This window comes from Euprymna scolopes, chromosome 6 (assembly GCF_053919585.1).
Source record: "Euprymna scolopes isolate OS-2025 chromosome 6, ASM5391958v1, whole genome shotgun sequence".
NCBI lineage: Eukaryota > Metazoa > Mollusca > Cephalopoda > Sepiida > Sepiolidae > Euprymna > Euprymna scolopes.
Genome location: NC_136487.1, coordinates 15,169,285 through 15,189,284, shown reverse-complemented (window position 1 = coordinate 15,189,284; position 20,000 = coordinate 15,169,285). Strand labels below are relative to the sequence as shown.

The 20,000-nt window shown below is 32.4% G+C and overlaps 1 protein-coding gene across 3 annotated transcripts in view; it reads right to left on the bottom strand.

Moving 5' to 3' along the window:
- Positions 1–20,000, bottom strand: part of LOC145277531 (phosphoethanolamine N-methyltransferase-like) — a 104,646-nt gene that overhangs the window by 23,166 nt on the left and 61,480 nt on the right. For all 3 annotated transcript variants that reach the window (XM_080128979.1, XM_080128978.1, XM_080128981.1), the window contains exons 5-8: positions 14,195–14,343; positions 12,260–12,451; positions 6,855–6,944; positions 229–318 (exon numbers count right to left, since the gene is read on the bottom strand). In XM_080128979.1, the coding sequence (XP_079985105.1) occupies positions 229–318; positions 6,855–6,944; positions 12,260–12,451; positions 14,195–14,343 (521 nt within the window). The remainder of the gene's footprint in view (positions 1–228; positions 319–6,854; positions 6,945–12,259; positions 12,452–14,194; positions 14,344–20,000) is intronic.

Below are 20,000 nucleotides of genomic sequence, written 5' to 3'. Positions count from 1 at the left end.
AGCTCAATTCTACTACCGTGATTTTGTTTGTTAGTAAATTATTAATTACTAAAAATCGCAAATTTTTATCTTCTTAGTTAAAAAAAATACTTGATCAATTTACGTGATTTTTTAAATATGACATCTTTGTGCCGTGACAGATACGTACATCATAAAGATTTTTTTTTTTTTAATTAAGTTGAATTTTAAATATGAACGGAAATTTCTTACAAAAAATATTTTTCTTACATCAGTCAGATTAACTTCCCGACAACGCTGATGGGCAATTGAAATCATGTTGGTAGAAAGATCGATGCCAAAAACTTCTGCTCCGTACACCTGTCGGGAGAAAAATAGAAGGAAAAGAGATGCGATAAATATGAAAAAGTGTGAATGTTTTACAAATTTCAAAAATATTGTTTTGTCGTTTGTTGTTTTCGTTAGTTCAACCCAAAGTTTGATCAGTACACCAATATCTCCAGCCTCGAAATTTGTTCCCTTGACACCAAATTCAACAGAATCTAGATCATTCCTAAAATGACCATTTCCCTGCTGATTGCAGTATGATGCTGGTCCTGTGCAATACTAGAAAGTCCACCCTCCCAGGCTTTATCTTCTCTCTGAGAAGAGGTTAGTTTATAGATAATCACCTCAGGTGCCTCTCCCGAGGAATACCAATAGGGCTGCCCAAGCATTTTTTTTTTTTTTGCAGATCAGAATACTGTTCCTTTTCAATCCCACTTTCCGACTCTTGTGTCAGATGTCTTCTTGCAGGAGAAAAATGAATACCATCTTCAGCATCCTTATATCCACAACTATTTATTCGGTTCCTTTTAGCGAGACATATATTAGTGTTACATGCAGGATTGAAGATTCGGAGTTGGATGTTTTAGCTGGAGTCGGAGTCAGAGTCAGATTTGTAAGAATACTAGTAGTCAGAGTCGAAGTCAGATTTTTTTTATCCAACTCCGACTCCTTAAGTCCAATAAATTTATTTTTTACATGGTTTTACTGTTTGGTTTTGCACAATTTAGCAGTTTTTGTATGGTTTTGCTTTTATTTTGTACTGTACTGCAATGCTTCTACTTCATCAAGATATTTTAGTCCATCAGACCACTGCAAATAGTATCTGTTTTTGTTTTGGTTGTAAAGTCACACAGGACCAATGAAAATTCTGTCTTTGAGTGAGATTATTGTGGATTACATGAGATAATAATCGGATTGTAATCTGAAAGTTATCCAGTTTCTGAATCAAATGAAATTTAGCAATTGGATTAGTCTGGGATCGATCCGGAATTACAATCTTATCTGTAAAAAACTGTCCTAAATCAATAAGAAACAACCTATGCTACTACAGCCCTTTATAGATTTTTCCTATTTTTCTTTTGATTCTCTTTCCATAAAGACAATATTATCTTTTAAAAAATTTCTTCTCTGTATATGTGTCTTTACTCGCCTCTTCTGATGAGAAGTGTTTGGCTTCGAAATGCCATGGCTTAAAGAGGTTTCCCTATCCCTAAATATTGTATTTCCTTTTGAACTGATAGCATGATAAAATTTCATTGTAAATTTTTTATCCCTTTGTTACCTTATTCTATAAAGCTGATTGAGTTTATATGTGAGTATATTTATCATACAAATGAATGTTAAACGTAAAAAATAATATACGTGAAAAGTATTTATAAAATGCTTGCGGAATAGATGTGGGAGGCTGGTATATGGATCTTCAGAATAGATTTTCACATAGGAGTCAGGAATCAAAGTCAGAGTCGGGAGTCAGAGTCGGAGGAATCAGAGTCAGAGTCTGGAGTCAGAGTCAGAAGATATTAAAGGAGTCAGAGTCAGACTTTTATCATCCGACTCCGCAACCCTGGTTACATGTTTATTTAGCATCATTCAGGGATGTAAGTGGCCAACAGCAAAAAATTTGAGACCGAGATGAGTTTTTCAACGTGGGACCACATCCTGGTTCCCACTTATTTCCCAACCATCCTTGCTCCTGCACATGTGTGAAATTTAACATAAAACACTCATCTCTCCTCATTTCTAGACCATTCTAGTTTTTTTAGGGTAATGATCAAAAAAACATTTTTTTGTTATAGGAGATAAACACGTGTACGGTTTTTTTTAATAAGTTAAAAAAATATAAATAATAATAATAATAATAATATTAATAATAATAATAATAATAATTCTGATTTCGTTTATCAACGTCTCTCTGGAAAGGGATGATATTCATTTCCAGAGGATTTCCTTCAATCCCGGCTCCAAACCAGGAGCTTCAAAGATCAAGTGTTTTCCTAAGGATGTTGGTGGTACCTATAATTGCAGAGATCTGAAGGCCACCTAAAATATCGGGGATTTGTAGTTTTTTCAACTGTCCTTCCAGACGACTTGATACTACTCCTAGTGTACCAACTAAGACCGTGATTATTTGTGTTTTAACCCCGTGTATACGCCTTATCTCCAAGGCAAATGGAGCATAATTGCTCCACTCCTCATTCTCCTTAAAAAAAGATTAATAATAATAGGAGAAACAAAATATCGACAGTAAACAAATGGGCAGAAGCTATATTTCGATATGGGTCGGGTATTATTTCATGTAAATAAAATGAACTGAATGATATGGAACTCTTCACGCAAAGATGTCGATAGGTTATATGTGAAAAGAAAAGAGAAAGGACGAAGACTTATAAGTGTAGAACACTGTGTAAAAGAATAAGAAAATAGTCTAAAAGCTTACATCTCTAACTGTAATGAAAAGCTTATAAAGGGTGTGTCAAAATTTGAAACATTGTAAGAGAGCAAGTTGTAAGAAGCAAGGAATTCAAGGTAATAAATGAACAAAAAATGAAAAACAAATGAATTGAAAAGTAATTGTATCGTCAGTTCAATAGAAATCTACCAGAGGCGTTGGACAAGGAAAAACCTGGCGATGGTTGTCAAAATGTGACTTGAAGGTTGGACAGAAGCCCTGATATGTGCCGCACAGGAGCAAGTGCCCAGGACAAATTATCTGAAGTATCACATTGATAAAACGGCCGAAAATCCCCTGTGTCGACTGTGTGGTCAGAAAGGTGAGAATGTACAGCACCTCATCAGTAGTTGTGAAAAATTAACTCAAAATGAATACAAGAGATGGCATGGCAATATTGCGAGAAAGGTCCATTGGAATATATACAAAAAATAGGATTGGAATGCAGTGAAAAATGATATGAGCATGTTCCAAAAAGCATGGTGGAAAGTGATAATGTGAAATTATTGTGTGATATGAATATCCAATGTGATCATGTGATTGAAGCAAGGAGACTAGATTTAGTTTTGTTGGTAAAAAGGAACACAAGGCAATAATTATTGATATAGCAATGCCAGTTGATGTGAATGTGGAGGGAAAAGAAAAGAGGAAAGTCAAAAAGGACCAACACTTGAAAAGGGAGATAAAAAAAATTGTGGAAGTTGAAGAAGGTTCCTATTGTGATGGAAGCCCGGGGAAGTGTGACAAAAGAATTTGACAAGTGAGTTGAGAAAATTGAAATCCATTGCAATGTTGAATGCTTCAAAAGACTGCCTTGTTGAGAACTGCCAGAATCTTGCGAAAAGTGCTGGAAGACAACAAAGATGTTGATAACCTATGTTCATTCGCTATGATCTGCCTATCCGTATAAAATCGATAATACCAATAGGCAGACACAAAATGTGAATAATAATAATAATAATAATAATAATAATAATAATAATAATAATAATAATAATGATGATAATAATAATAATAATAATAATGATAATAATAATAATAATAATAATGATAATAATAATAATAATAATAATGATAATAATAATAATAATAATAATGATAATAATAATGATGATGATAATAATAATAATAATAATGATAATAATAATAATAATGATAATAATAATAATAATAATAAAATAATAATAATAATGATAATAATAATAATAATGATAATAATAATAATAATAATAATAATAATAATAATAATAATAATAATAACTAGTAGGACCTGTGGAAATTCCACAGTGGACTCATTCATATGCAATATATTGATGTTGGCATTCTGTAAATGTTAAGTTTAAATAGAGACACTCTGATATTATTGTAGCTCTTTTTTTAAAACTGCAAAAGTATTTATCTAAGCTAGCAGGAACACCCGGTGTAGCTCGATCATAAAATACAGTTAAATATGATATTTTAATTCTTGCAAACATTGAAACACATTTCAAAGAAAAATAACTTCTTTTACAAAGCAACTATTTTGCTAAATGAAGAGTCATATTCTGAATAAAAACAAGCAAGAAGCAAATGGTCTATATTTGCATGTTTATATAAAGGGAAACAGAACCTGGCTGTATTTTGGTCACAACCACCAAATATAAGAGAATATGTTCGGCATTTGGCAATAATTGATATCAGTGAAGAAAATGGACTGACTATAATTATCAAAAAATTAGATCAAACTTATAGGATATGATGTCATTTAAGGAGTTTTATTTCTAAAAGTGAGTGGCTGAAGATAATGTAAATGAATTTTTGATATGATATGAATTTCTGTGTCAAAAATTATGGAAACTGCATAGAGTCTAGGCATTTTCTGTTCTGAATGCAGAAAATGCATCCGAGAAAAATGAAAAATTAGCAAGAACCGTGTAATGGTGTTTTGGACAAATATACATGACATGATTTATGTATTGAGTCAGCTAATATGCATATTAAGTCCCTCAAAAAAACTTCCTTAACTCTACCACTAACCCGAAAGGTCGATAAGCCCTAAATTTTTTTGTTACTTCATATTTTTTTTGTTATTTAAAATTCAAAACATTTTGTTATTTCAAAATTTTTGTTATTTCAAATTTTTTTATTATTTAAAGCAAAATTTTTTATTTAAAATTTTTTGTAATTTCTAATTTTTTTTATTTCTAAATTTGTTTGGTATTTCAAAATTTATTGTTTTTTCAAAATTTTTGTTATTTCTATATTTTTATTATTTCAAATTTTTGGTTATTTCAAAATTGTTGTTATTTCAAAGATTTTGGTCATTTCAAAATTTTTTGTTATATCAAAATTCTTGTTTTTTTCTAATTTTTTTGTTATTTCTAAATTTTTTGTTATTTCAAAATTTTTTGTTTTTTCAGAAAAATTTTATTTCAAAATTTTTTATTATTTCAAATTTTTTTTTTTTTTTTTTGCTCTTGCAAAAGTTTTTGTTATTTCAAAATTTGTCTTTACTTTCTCTTGAAAGATTCAAAAAACAAAAAATTAAAAAAGAAATAGGCATACACGTATTAGCGCATGTTTTTTTAAACTGTTTTTTCTTTTCTCTTTTTGTATGTTTTAAACCTGAAATGTATGGCATAATCACATTGATATACCTGAGTTAAGCAATGTTGAGCTTGATCACTGCTAAAATGGGTAACCATTTAGTAATACCAGGTACTGTACATGCTCTGAAGCGTGGTGAAGGACGAATGCTGCCAGGCTATTCTTGCTCAAGACACTCTGCATCCCCATGATGCTGAAGGGTTAAGGGACTCATCCACCATCTAATAAAGCCATCAACTTAGCGTTCTATTATTTATTTATATAGGCTCTGTTGTTAAATGTTAACATTGATTGAGCTTTTACTGGAATGTTAAAAGACTCATTCATCATCCATCCATAATCATGATTTAGCTATCATCATCATCATCATCATCCATCCATCCATTATCATGATGATCATTATCCAAAAAGTGCTCATCTAAAAAAAACGCAATTTTGACACAATTTTTTTTTAATAAAATCATCTTCTATATATATAAAAGGCAAAATGTGTGTGACCATTTCGTGTATGTCTTCAAAAGGCTTTTCGAGCACACGCTCCCGGGTTCGTTACTATCGCTTACAACTATTTATATGGGTTCTATATCATAATATGTAGGATTTAGGAACGCGGGTCATCTCTAGATTTATTTACGTCGACTTTTATGAGATTCGCGCTATTTCGTTCTGTCCCCGGTTCGTCCTGCATTTTAGTATAAATACAGTGAAAAACGTTGGGTTCTCGGCTTTTGCTCTGCTTTCCCCCGTCCCACCACCATCTGGGGTGAAGTGAAAACTAAAAATAACGATCGCACGATGACCTCATTTAGCGTCGTCCTGTCAATCAAACCTCTTTTAGCTTTATAAGCTTTAACTTAACACGCTAATCAATTATTCTCACTCGTGGTCGAGACCGTTAAGTAGTTGGCATTGGTTTCCACCTCAGCGTCTAAGCTTCCGGGTTCAATCCCTCCTCCCGACCAAACGTTTTTTTTTTATTACTTCGCTTATTCTTTAGTTTACCCCCCCCCCCCATACACAGGTTTATTTATGTCATTTTTTTCCGTTTTGATTTTGGATTTTTTTTTTTTACATCGTCTTTTTCATAATATTTAAGCAGGATTGTTAATTACTCCCCCCCTCATACACACACCTACAAATACCCGGGCAACGCCGGGTACCCCCCCCCCCCCGCTAGTTTAAGTGAAAAGACCAAAATAAATTTTAAAATAACAAAACTTGAAAATTGTTTTAAACTTTTTAAAACAAACATGTCGATAAGTAAGAGTTATTTTTTGGCAATTTGTTTTTGTTTTTCAACTCGTACACGTGTCAAAAGTTAACTTTAATCGGATTATTAGTTTGCAAATTACAGTTCAGTGAAACCATTATTGCAAATTTTCAAAAAATGGGGAAAATCTGAATTTCATGTGCTGATAAAGCTCATGCACGTAATTATACTAAATCATAAATTTAATAAAATAAATTAAAATATAATTAGTTGAGTGAGCATAACCCCCCCACACTGCTTTCAATAGATAAAGTTGTGACTTACCTTGGCAATGTGAAAGGCACTGCCACCGATTCCACACCCAACATCCAGAACTTTCTCTCCTGGTTTGATATTCAGTCTTGCAACAAATTTCTGTAAATTTAAATAAATTATTCTTCACTTTAACACATTTCGTGTAAACTTAGTCAAATCAACTCCGTAAATCTAGAAAAAATGCAAAACACAAAAATAAAACCTTACGTGAAATTTAACATTTTATAACATATTTCATAATGGATCGATTCTTGTTATTTTTTGCTTTGTTTTTGGTGAAAATTAGACTTTTTTAGACGTAGTTGTAGGGTTTTGTTTTTTTCTGTTACAAAAATTTTGTTTTGAAAAAAAAAAATGTTTCATTATATAACTTAAAATAAACATTGTTTTGAAACAGCTGTAAACAATTTAAAAACCGTTGTGTTTGCTTTTAATTTTATACTAGCAAGCTACTTGGCATTGCCTGGTCGTAAAATATGCATAAATATTATATTTTAATTCATACAGAAAGTGAGACATGTGCATGTTCTCTTTCTAAACAGTTCATAGGAACTGATGAATCAAATTAATTCACATTCTATAATCAACCAATCAGAAACCAAAATTGCTTCATAAAAATTGAATCTTTTAATATTCCAGCACATAATTTTTCGTGTCAACACGAGAAGGACCTCTTGCTCTTTGCCTCCAAAATTATTAATTATAAATAAATTCTTCCAGGACTTGTATATAAAACTCGGAAACTCTTCTGAAATTAAACATGGCTTCCAATTCAAGAGTTCACTTCTTGTAAGTAAAAATAAAACACTTGAGCTGAGATAAAAACCAAAACCTAAAGACATTGAGTCAAGTACGATAACCATTAGACCAGCTTAATACGATCTTTAAAATGTGTTTTCAAACCTACTTATTCTTAACAGAGGGTATCTGAAATGTGAATGATTCATACGTGCACATTTATGAAACAGTTAATGAACAGATAAAATCTTATAACCCCCTACGTACCAATTTTTCAGTTTTGACCGCTTGGCAGCCTTTTTCTGTGCATGTGTGTGTGTGTGTGTGTGTGTGTGTGTGTGTGTGTGTGTGTGTGCGTGTGTGTGTGTGTGTGTGTGTGTGTACATTCCCCTACAAAACTACTCTGTCGATTTTCAGTCTACAGACTTGAGATTTGACATAAGGGTATTGAGATTTGGGAAAATCTTTTTAATTGGATTTCTGTCAGAAATTTGGCTGTCAAGAGGTCAAATTTCAACGATTTGACCTTTGAAAACTCTACCAAACTCTTCCACCAATTTTGGGTCTAAACACTTGAAATTGTAGATGTAGGTTACTTGGACATGGATCAAACATTTTAATTTTATTTGAGCCCAAAACAATAAATGTTAAGGGGGCAAAATTGGGGGCAAAGTTTTAAAAATTTTTACATCTGCGGTCTCTACCAAATTACTCAGCCAGTTTTTGCTCCAAACATTTGAAATTTTACATAAAGTGTATTCAGACATAGGGAAAACGTTTTAATCGGTTTTTGGCCGAAAATTTGGCTGCCAAGAGGTCAAAGTTGAAAGAGTTGACCTTTGTAGACTACCAAACTCCTAAACCAATTTTGGGTCTAAACACTTGAAATTTTAGATGTAGGTTACCTGGACACGAGTCAAAGTTTTAATATATATATATACATGCACATAAAGCTATGAAAAGTACATAGGGCCCGAGCAAAGCCAGGCTGAACTGCTACTACACAAATATATTATACATCCTAAGATGAAGTACTACTCAGAGCATCCTTTCCTACTTAGACAAAGTTCAAAACCAACTTCGAAATCTAGTGGGGTTGTCCTCCTCTATTTCCTAGACAGAAAAGACATTGCTAGCCTTTCTCTACTCTATTGTTACTTTCATGACAGGTGCTCAACTGAACTCGATCTATGGTTCCCTCGTAAAACATTCACAGCAAAGACTCGTCTAGCTACAACCATTGTAAATAATTGTCCTTTCTTCCTCTGTGTACCAAAAACTAAACAGAACTTCCATGAACAAAGTTTCTTTCCATGAATTGCCAATCCATGGAACACAATACTGCATTCAAGTCTAATATTAACAAATTCTTGTTGAGGCATCCTCTTAAATAATCAAATTCTGCCCAGTTTCCACAATTGTTAGTAATCTTCACAGTGTTGTCTAAACATCCACCTAACAAAGTCGTTAACTTTTATTCTCGAGTAGCTTCTGTTCTTGGTAAGCAGTGATATATATATATATATATATATATATATATATATATATATGTGTGTGTAGAGAGAGAGACAGAGAGAGAGAGAGACAGAGAGAGAGAGAGACAGAGAGAGTAAAAAAATTAATAATTGTGAATTATCAATCAGTTTCTTTCTTTTTTTTTTACACAGTGGTCACCACTTATCAAAGCCCGGAAGCCACTCAGGGATAAGGGTTATTGCAAGTACAGCACGTTAGTGTGGAGATTTGATGAAGTGTTTACTTAAGGGGGCGGTTCATTAGGAATTTGTTAACGTTGGACTTGAAGACATCCAAGTTGTAGTCAGGTGGGAAGCAGGCAGACGGAACAGAGTTCCACAGGCGTGCAGTTCTAATAAAAAAGCTTTGTTCATGGAATCCACATTTTGATTTAGGCACAGATAAAGAGTGGGGGAAATTTTTCACTGTGGATTCGGCTAGACGGGTGTTTTTCGTGAAAGAATTGCATCCGTAGTGAGATATCTTCTGGAGCGGTAGAAGGATCCCAGCATCTTTCCAGCGACCTTGGCAACAGACTTGATGTACGTGTTCCATTTCAGATCAGGAGTAAAGGTCAAAGGTTTCAAAAGGAAAACATACAAATCCCGAGCGACGCCGAGTATTCAGCTAGTATATATAGTTGATTGAATTTGTTTTTCCTTTTGAAACTGATTCATAATTCACAATTATTAATTTTTTACTCAATATAATTATAGCTTTTATCCACACTCAAGCAATAAACTATTTACATCACGTTACTTCTAATTTCAAGGGAGGTAACTCATGTATAATTTATCGGTTCATATTTAGAATTACACTTATATTTAAAAATATATATACAGAAAAATCTTTATGGTGTACGTACTTGTCACAAAACAAAGATGTCATATTCCCAAAATCACGTAAATTAATGAAGTAGCTACTTTTATTATTAAGAAAATCAGATTTTACGATTTTTAGTGATTAAAAAGTTTTAATTATTTTGAATAGCAAAATGTTTATTAATTTATTTTTATTTTGGACTATTAGTCTCATCTTTATTAGTTGTTATTTTTCATCTTTTTTATTGGATTGTTTATTCACAACGTTTCGGCCAACTAATTCCTCTGGCCTTCGTCAGGTGGTAACCGCGACGGATAGGAACTTTGAATCTCCTAACTGCATTCTCAGCCATCACTGCCATCCGTAGTTGTTGTCGTCTCACCACATTTTTGGCCAATTAACCTCTGGCACGCTTTGCTGGCAAGCAAAATGTTTGTAGTCGAATTGAATTGTTGCCCTTGAATTTTGGAAAAAATTAAATTAACATGGCCGCTAGCAGCCTACTTCTCGTTTCCTCATAAAATTTGATTTTCTTATTTAAAAAAAAAAAAAAAAAGAACAATGAAACTACTTGATTAATTTACGTGATTTTTTAAATATTATATCTTCATTCCGTGACATGATAAATATTTTTCGGTATTTATTATTTATTTTTTTTTTTTTTAAACTAAGTGCAATTCTAAATAAGCACCAGATTATCTCGCATAGATTACTACTTTATTATGGGATCATGGATTATCAAAAGCTGATTTTGCAAAACAGATGAAAGTGAAAGAAAATGTGAACTTTTACTTCAACGCTACGAAGCCATAGGAAGTGAAAAGCATTTAAATTTACTAATGTCAATCAAAAAGTTGACTTGCAGAAACGAATGTTGGCTGGAGGCCAGTTCAACTTTCCACCATTTTACTTATTTGTTTCCCCCACGATGTTGGGGAAAACTAACTCCCCACAAAAAGGGAGTGTCCAAATGAATAGTAATTGTCTGATATGAAGGGTTTTCCCCACATTGATCAAAGCTAATTGCTTTCTGGATGTCCAAGCACAAAAGGTTGGGAAGCTGACTTTGCTTTTGATTTAGTTTCACTTTTATACGAAAAACACGAACAAACACGAACAAACACACGTGAATTTTATAAAAGTCAATCAAAATAAATCTAGAGACAGCGTCCCTTTGCAAATCATAGATATTATCATCTAGGGAGTATAAAAAAAAGTTCTAAAACATAGTAACCTTCCCCCACCCCCACCCACCGAGAACCCCGGCGAAAAAAGCCTTTGCTGGTTATACAAAAACGCACGCGGCCGTTTTGTCTTTTATATAAATAGATGATAATGTAATATAGCATGGATGGTTATTATTTAATTTTTTATATGCAAATATAATTTAATATTTAATTTGTTGTATGAAAATAATATTTAATATTTAATTTGTTATATGCAAATATAATTTAATATTTAATTTGTTATATGCAAATATAATTTATTATTTTATTTGTTATATGCAAATATAATTTATTATTTAATTTGTTATATGCAAATATAATTTAATATTTAATTTGTTATATGCATATATAATTTATGATTTAATTTGTTATATGCAAATATAATTTATTATTTAATTTGTTATATGCAAATATAATTTATGATTTAATTTGTTATATGCAAATATAATTTATTATTTTATTTGTTATATGCAAATATAATTTATTATTTTATTTGTTATATGCAAATATAATTTATTATTTTATTTGTTATATGCAAATATAATTTATGATTTAATTTGTTATATGCAAATATAATTTATTATTTTATTTGTTATATGCAAATATAATTTATTATTTTATTTGTTATATGCAAATATAATTTATTATTTTATTTGTTATATGCAAATACTGAGCCATGAGCAAAATGATGTCACAGTAAAGAAAAAAGAAAACTGTAAAAATGAGATCGCATGTTTGAGAAGATAATCACTTTAAAGACGTGGATGACATTCAAGAGCATGTTAGAGAAGACGATCATGTGAGAAACCTCATGGTAGTAAACGAGAGAATTACGAAATAAAAGTCGTTGTTGCACAAAAAATGAGTTTGAGTTATTATTTGTTTTCTTTGTGACAGGCTCTATTACAACATCGTGTTGGTTCCCTGTGTAAGGTTACAATAAGACATATTTGATTCCAAGCATCATAAGAGATAAAACTTATATTGCTTTTGCATTAGAACATAAACTTATAGTGTTAAAGGATTTGATTGGATACTAAATTGACTTATAGCAATAAAAGGGGTTGAAAAGTGATATGTGTGGTGATCAAATATGAGATGATAAAATGTTACCTTGGTTGTATCCAAGCCTCCTGTGCTCACAAAACATCTGCCAAATACTTTTTCATAACGTAGAATACCAGTGACTGAATACTGCTTGGAATCAAGGAACTCTTGGAACGTCTTGAATCCATGGTTACATTGTTCCGAAAGGTGAGCTTTTATCATCAGCCACAAAGTCGGAGATTGGTTGCTGTCCCCATCCTAAAAAAAAAAAAAAAAACATTTGTTTTTAATCAAAAAAATTTCTTCGGTTGAAGTTTTTTTGGGGGTTTTTTTTTTTGTTTTGTTTTTTTGTTTGTTTTTTTTTTACCAAATATGCTTTAAGTTTACAGAAATATTCAATTTGTAAACTTTAATTTTTTTTTAATTTACTTAATTGGGTGTTTCAAAAAATGTACTCATATTTTGAATCTTTACATATGAACATAAGAGTGAAATGGATTAGCTCCTAATGCAGAAAACAAATGTTTGAAAATATTCAATTGATGAGTATTATTGTCCAGACAATGTTGATGACTTCCAACCATTACATAAAGGTTAATGAGTAAGGCACGTTTTTATTCTAGCTCATAGATAAAACCATTTAAAGCAGTGAGGAGAAGCAAAAATGTAACTAGTAAGTCAATCATACACCTGAGACTTACCTCGCTGTCTGAAGTGAATTTAAAAGTAAATCCTTCATTCTGTAAAACAAAGTTTTCGTAATTTTTTTTTATTCCTCAAGATCAACAAAAACGCTAATGATAATTTATATGAAATTAAAATTAAATTATAAAAATTAAATTTATATGAAATCAAAATTTAATTTTTAAAATTAGATTTATATAAAATTAAAATTTAATTTAAAAAATTAAATTTATATAATATTAAAATTTAATTTCTAAAGTAAGCCGTACTATGTATAACGTAATTTTATTATGAATATTTATTGAAATAAATAGCGAGTGCGAACACTGGCAAAGATTAAAATGGTTGATATTTTTAAAACTTTATTTTAGTATTTTATGCTACTTCATTGCTTTCAATAAATAATTTTATTAATAATTTTATTTTACTCTATTTCACCTCAAACAAGGTATACTGCCACTTAGAACTTAAGAGGCTACTAATTGGGATCGTGTCTGACAGGGGACTGTGGGGAGTTGAGCATCACATTTAAACTTCTGCAGGGTAGTACACAAGGAAGACGGAACAGGGAGGAAAGTTTGAGAGTTTAAGGGAAAGAATTGTTAGAGTAGAGGTCTTTCCAACATCTAGGGACTTCAATCGTGAAGGTGTGAGATTTTGCTGCTTATCGGGTTAGTTGGGAGTCTGTACGTTAAGTGGGCACAGATGTTATGAGTTCATTAGAGCACATTCCATTCAAACACTTGTAAAACAGGCACATGGATATGACATTGTGGTGATGGGATAGGAGTTGGAGCATGGTTGATAATGCCGGACCTATTAGATTTGAGACTCTTTCTTGAACTCTGCACCAGCCCATGTAATAGTAAATTTAAAAAATAATGTGTAAGTTACTTAAATGCAAGAAGGTTCAAAAAGTGACATCGCTTGAAACACTTGGCTGTCATTGGCCAGTTATCCCTGCGGTCATTTTTCTGACACCTATCAACAGAACAGAGTTCTCTGCTCAGAAAGGATCAATGGACAACGCTTTCATGGTTCGTAATTTGCACACCAAATTAAGATTGAGTAAGATTTTTCCCTTTTGCTCCACACACAGTTTTCATCCTCAGTGAGCTTCCATTGGGACACTTACATAACTATTTAACAAACATACTGCCACAGTTAAACTGTTCGTTTTGGCTTAATCAGACTCACGCAAGAAAGGGTCAAACATTATTAATATAGGAATGTGGGTCAAATTTTTAAAATAGTAGATAAAAAATGAAAGAATCTTTTTAATCACAAAATCTAGAAATGTCTAAAAATTCTGTTTACTTGCGTGTGCTCTACTGTTCGGGAAAGGACGACTTCCAGGCCATAAAGCGAATCAGCAGAACCAATCGTTACAAGCTGGAATGCTGCATGGTAAAATCCAAAGTCTCGACGTAAAGATTTTTTATCCTCATTCTGCGTAAATGCCTCTTCTGCAAAGAAAATGTTGATGGTTTTTGATTTTAAATCAGTAAAGAAAAATACAAATTAGAAAAAAATTATTCAGATTAAGCTACAGAAGTTTTTCAGTAATACATATATTGGTAATGATATCTCATTAATACATAAGTATATGCACTTCGGGAAGTGGCGATATTAAAATATTTGTAATCAAATGACAACAAATGATAACAGATGCTGTTTTTTTTTGTTTGTTTGTTTTTTTTCTAGTGCATATGTTTTTCAGAAATCGCGGAAGTAACAAGGGAGATAACTTTGATCTGTAATTATTTTCTTTATTCTGATTATGTAAATATATTTTTAAAAAATACACAAATTTTTTATTATCCGATGTGTATATATATATATATATATATATATATATATATATATATATATATATATATATATTACAAAAAGCGCTTATATATATATATATATATATATATATATATATATATATATAAGCGCTTTTTGTAATGCTAAAGCTTTTTTTGTTGTTATTAATGTTTTAAAATTTGAAACCTTGTTATAATCAAATGTAAAAAATATTTTTTTCTTGCAATTACTCGAATGTTTTGTTTTAAAAAAAAATTACAATATCGTCGCATTTTATATTTGTTGTTATTAATGTTATAAAACTTTGTTACATTAAATAAAGTGGTTGAATATTTTTGTTTAATAAAAATTACAAAATGTCCGAAAAAATGTAGTCGAAAAAACAAAACAATTGACAGTCCTAAATTTTCGTATGAAAAATTGAACTCATCTCTTAATAAAATGGAGTTATCTCCCTCAGTACAATGACGACAATGGGAGAGAACTCTAGCAGGATGCTCAATTAGTAAGAAAAATTTTATGATATGAGTGTAATATATCTATATACAGGGTGACCCCAAAAAAACAAAAGCTAAATGGGGCCATCTAGAACATATGCTGTAGAACGGGAAAAAAAGGCCAAAGACACTAGTGTTTCGATGTGATGTTTTGAATATAATAAACTAGTTATGACCAAAGTTTCATTTCATTTAGACAAAACACTAAGAAACGGGGCCTAATTAGAGTTGGGCCAGTTTTGGGGGTATATATATATATATATATATATATATATATATATATATATATATATATATATATATATATATATATATTTGTATATATATATAATATATATATAATATATATATAATATATATATATATATATATATATATATATTATTTTAATTCATGCAGATTTCATATTCATGATTATAAAGCCAATTATCTATTGATTTTTTTATATTGTACTAAATGTATAGTAATAATTCAAAAGTTGTAATGTAATGGTTCAAAAGTTAAAAATATATATATGACTTGAGTTCCATTAGCTATGGTTGAAACCCAAACATGTACTTCTCCAGCATTATTCGTTACTATATGAGCCATGTCCATACACATATGAAAATTTCCAAAATAACGTTGTTAAACTTATAAATGTCTATTTGCACATGTATAGAGAAGCACTTTGTCGACTTACATCTGCCAAGTTTTATTTATTTTTCAATTTCGACGTTAGCAGCTATTTTTACGGCTAAAAATCAAACCAACTTCATTGCACAGGTCCAAATTCCCTACCGTGCTAGAAAACTACTGACACCTGAAAGTATCCTGTAGTATAAGGCCACCATTCGCCCATGTATGGAGTATTGCTGTCACATTTGGGCTGGTGCATCTGCTGCTAATCTCTCGCTCCTAGACAAGGTTCAAAAGAGAGTCGCCAATCTGATAGGCCCTGAACTGGCATCTAAGCTTCAGCCTCTATCCCATCGACGAAATGTTGCATCCCTCTGCCTGTTCACCAAGTATTTTAATGGTGAATGCTCTGACGAACTGCAGACACTTGTGCCCCCATGAGGTAGACACCCTCGACAAAACCGACAGGCGGCTAAATCCCACCCCCACACAGTAGAGATCCCCAGATGTAAAAGATCTTTCTACTCCAGTAGTTTCTTCCCCAGAACCGCTAGACTCTGGAATTCCATTCCAGGTCCCTGCTTCCCTAACTGTACTGACATGCAGAAGTTCAAGTGTAACGTTCCAGGTCCCTGCTTCCCTAACTGTACTGACATGCAGAAGTTCAAGTGTAACGTTCCAGGTCCCTGCTTCCCTAACTGTACTGTTACACTTGAACTTCTGCATGTCACTTTTATATATACAAGGTGTTTTAAATAAGTTTCCAGACTTTTTTTGTACAGAGATTTAAAATTGTCACTGAGTCTTGAAAATTCAGTATCTTATGAGATGATTGACTAATTTTCATGATTTCAGGTTCAAATGAACAGCTACAACAGGAATTGGAATACACCCTACTAAAACCTGATTGTCACAGCTTGTGAATTAAAAAAATGTAATCTGGATGTGAGTACATTTTAGAAGAACGATATGCAATAAAAATTTTGTTTTAAACTTGGAAAAATGTCACAGAAACGTATGGAATGCTTCAGACTGCTTTTGGACCATCTTGCATGAATGGTGCAACAGTTTTTTAGTGGCATAAGAGATTCAAGGAAGGCAGGGAGTCTGAAGGATGATGAGAGGTGTGGAAAGAATAAGAAAGTCAGAACACCAGAGTTAATTGACCAAATAAAGAATTCCTGCAGCACATAGGCTTTTCAATGGCTGATTTCCATCCCTCATTACAAATTGATGAACTCATTTGTGCTGACCTAAACTCCCACACAGATATATGAAACCAGAACACCCACCCCAATGAAAGAGGTGACCTACTAGCGGAAGCTGTTATGGATGTGTGTAGAACCTGCTTGAAGGATCCAACTCTACCAATATGCCAAGATCCTGCCATTGATGCATGTTCTAGATATCGCTGTGGCTGGGTACGACTCAGCAAACTTTTATCTGATCACAGACTCATCATCACTACAATCTACTGTTACTGATGCTAATCGCTTTTTCACTCAAACAACAATGGTCCAGTGAAAAATTGTAACAGACATGATGTTGAAACATTCACATTCCAACAACAATGCTTGATTGAAATCATTAAAAACATAAATAGGATTATTTGCTAATCAACACATCATCAAAAGCAACATAAAAATATTATCACCAGCAACCCTGCCGTTTAACAGCATTGGCGACCACAGCTCTTCAAATGCAAATGGCTATCCATAGCCCAAAACAGCTCAACTTTTGACAATAATCCCATACAATCGATCAAGTTGTCCGTCTAAGTACGTCTTGGTCGACCTTGTTTTTTCAATCCTGGCATTCTACTAGTTAATACCAGATGTTTTATTCCTCTTTGACGGTAAATATGTCGTAAGAAAGTTATTTGGCTTTTCATGATTATGGAAATATAACATAATAAAAATCAGCGGAATTTTAATTGTAAAACAAATTTTAGAAAAAAACAACCCTGATTTATTTGTTGTGATCTACTGAGAGTTACTGCTATTAGAAAGGCTTGTGAAGGAGAATAATGTAGATGTGGTAATGATCTTCATATCAACGAATATCAACACTTTCTAAATGCAGTCATTTTGGTGTGGTTTTCTGCTTCACCAGTCCATCCAAGCCTCTATTCTCCAATCTTAGTCATAAAAGTTCAACATCTAAACTTAATAACATCTAAAATCTTACGTTTCTGAATTTTTAAGATGAGAATTGATTATTCGTATTATTTGGATTCTTCAGGACTACTGTTCTCATCTTGAGTGTTATTTTCACGTTTTAGTCGATGTAACCTTCTTCAGGTGCATTTTGTTGAACATAGAAATTTTTTTGTCAAACTCGGGAATCTGTCCGAAATTTCCAACAGAACTCGTTATTTAATCCACGGGGGGTAGCATGCTTTCATTCCGTCAACCAGATAGAAGTCCTAAGTAATTTGCAATTGTATTTTTGAATGTTGCTTGCAGCAAGGATTGAACCTTAAATCTCCAGAAGTGTATAACTTTTGCAACTTAATTTTACCAAGTACTTTATCCATTATGCCATGGGTTCTTCTGGACAATTCTAGCATGAATTTCAGTAACCTTAGTTGTGTAGTAGATAAAGTACTTGGCAAAATATGAATGAACATACCTTGGTGCGAGTAGGCAAAGCAAATGGGTGAAAGAAAGAGAATTCTATAGACAAGAAGATTAAGCAATTATGGTCAGAAAAATGTCCATCTATAAAAGAATCTGATACGCTCTAAGATGGAGTTCTGCTGCCACATCTGGGGAGGAGCCCTTCAGAGCACTCATTTCCTTGACAAATTGCAAAATTGATTTTGGAATCTAGTGGGAAAATGATCTCTTCTGTTATCTATCGCCCTTTTTCTTTCAGACATTGCTTCATATCTTTCTCTCTCTATTCTAATCTTATTTCCATGAAAGGTCGTCCTCCTTGTAAGACATTTACAGCAAGAACTTATCTTCCTACCACAACTGCAAAGAACTTTCCTTTTTTCGTTCATGTGTTTAACAGCAAACAGAATAGAATACTGCCGCCACATCCGGGGAGATGATATCCAGAACAGTTTTTTACAGAGTTTAAAATTTACTTTGAAATTTAGTGGGTCGGTGATCTCTTCTCTGCTCAATATCCCGTTTAACAGAGGCATTGCTAGTCTTTCTCTGCTCCACTGTGTTTCAGTCTCTGGTTCTTCCTTGTAAGGCATGCACAACAGTACCTCGTCTTAATCACAACTACAAAGAACATTTCTTCCTATGATCGCAAACAGAATTTTCATAAACATCTTTGGCGCACATTACCATGGGACTACATCTCTGCAGACTACAACATGGTCGTCTTCAAATCTTCAAATCCAATATGAATAAATACTTGTCATGAATCATCCCTATATATGATTTTTTTTTATTTATTTATATATTTACTGCTTTTTCACCTTAAACAAGGCAAACTGTCACTGGGACACAATTGGGACAAAATTCGCAGGGATACTATGTAGGCTGGTGAGTAGTAAGATGTCTGTTCACATTACATTTGAACTTTTTCATGTCAATACAGTCAGCAAAACCAGGACCAGGGAAGGAATTCCAAAGTCTAACAGCTCGAGGGAAGAAATTATTTAAGTAGAAGGCTTTCCGGCATCTAGGGATCTCTATATGTAGGGGTGGGATTTTGCTGCTTGTCAGGGAGAGGGTACAAAAGCTTGAAGTTCATCGGAACACATTCAATTAATGTACTTGCAAAACAGGCACTGGGATGCAACATTTCGGCGATGGGATAAAGGATGGATTATGGTTGACAGTTTGGAACCTATTTAAATTTTGTTCATTTTATCCATCAATTTCAATCCTCTCATAATATTTTTCATCATTCAACTGAAATTTTATTAATCTTTATCCTCGAGTGGATTTTGGCCTTGATACGGATGTATCATTGACGCTTCTTTAATTTGAATTTTGATCGTTTTACGGCCATGAAGAAATGACTTGGGTTAAAGATCTTTGTCTAATGGCTGTAAACAACCAAACGTCAATTAAAGGTAAACAATTGATGACAAGTCGGCCTTTTTTTACTTTAGAGTGGCAAAGTAAGGGAGATAACTTATCTTAACAAAAATTTCAACAAAGATTTAATAAGTTGCCTCCCCAATTTTATAAAGATTTAATAAGTTGCCTCCCCAATTTTATAAAGAT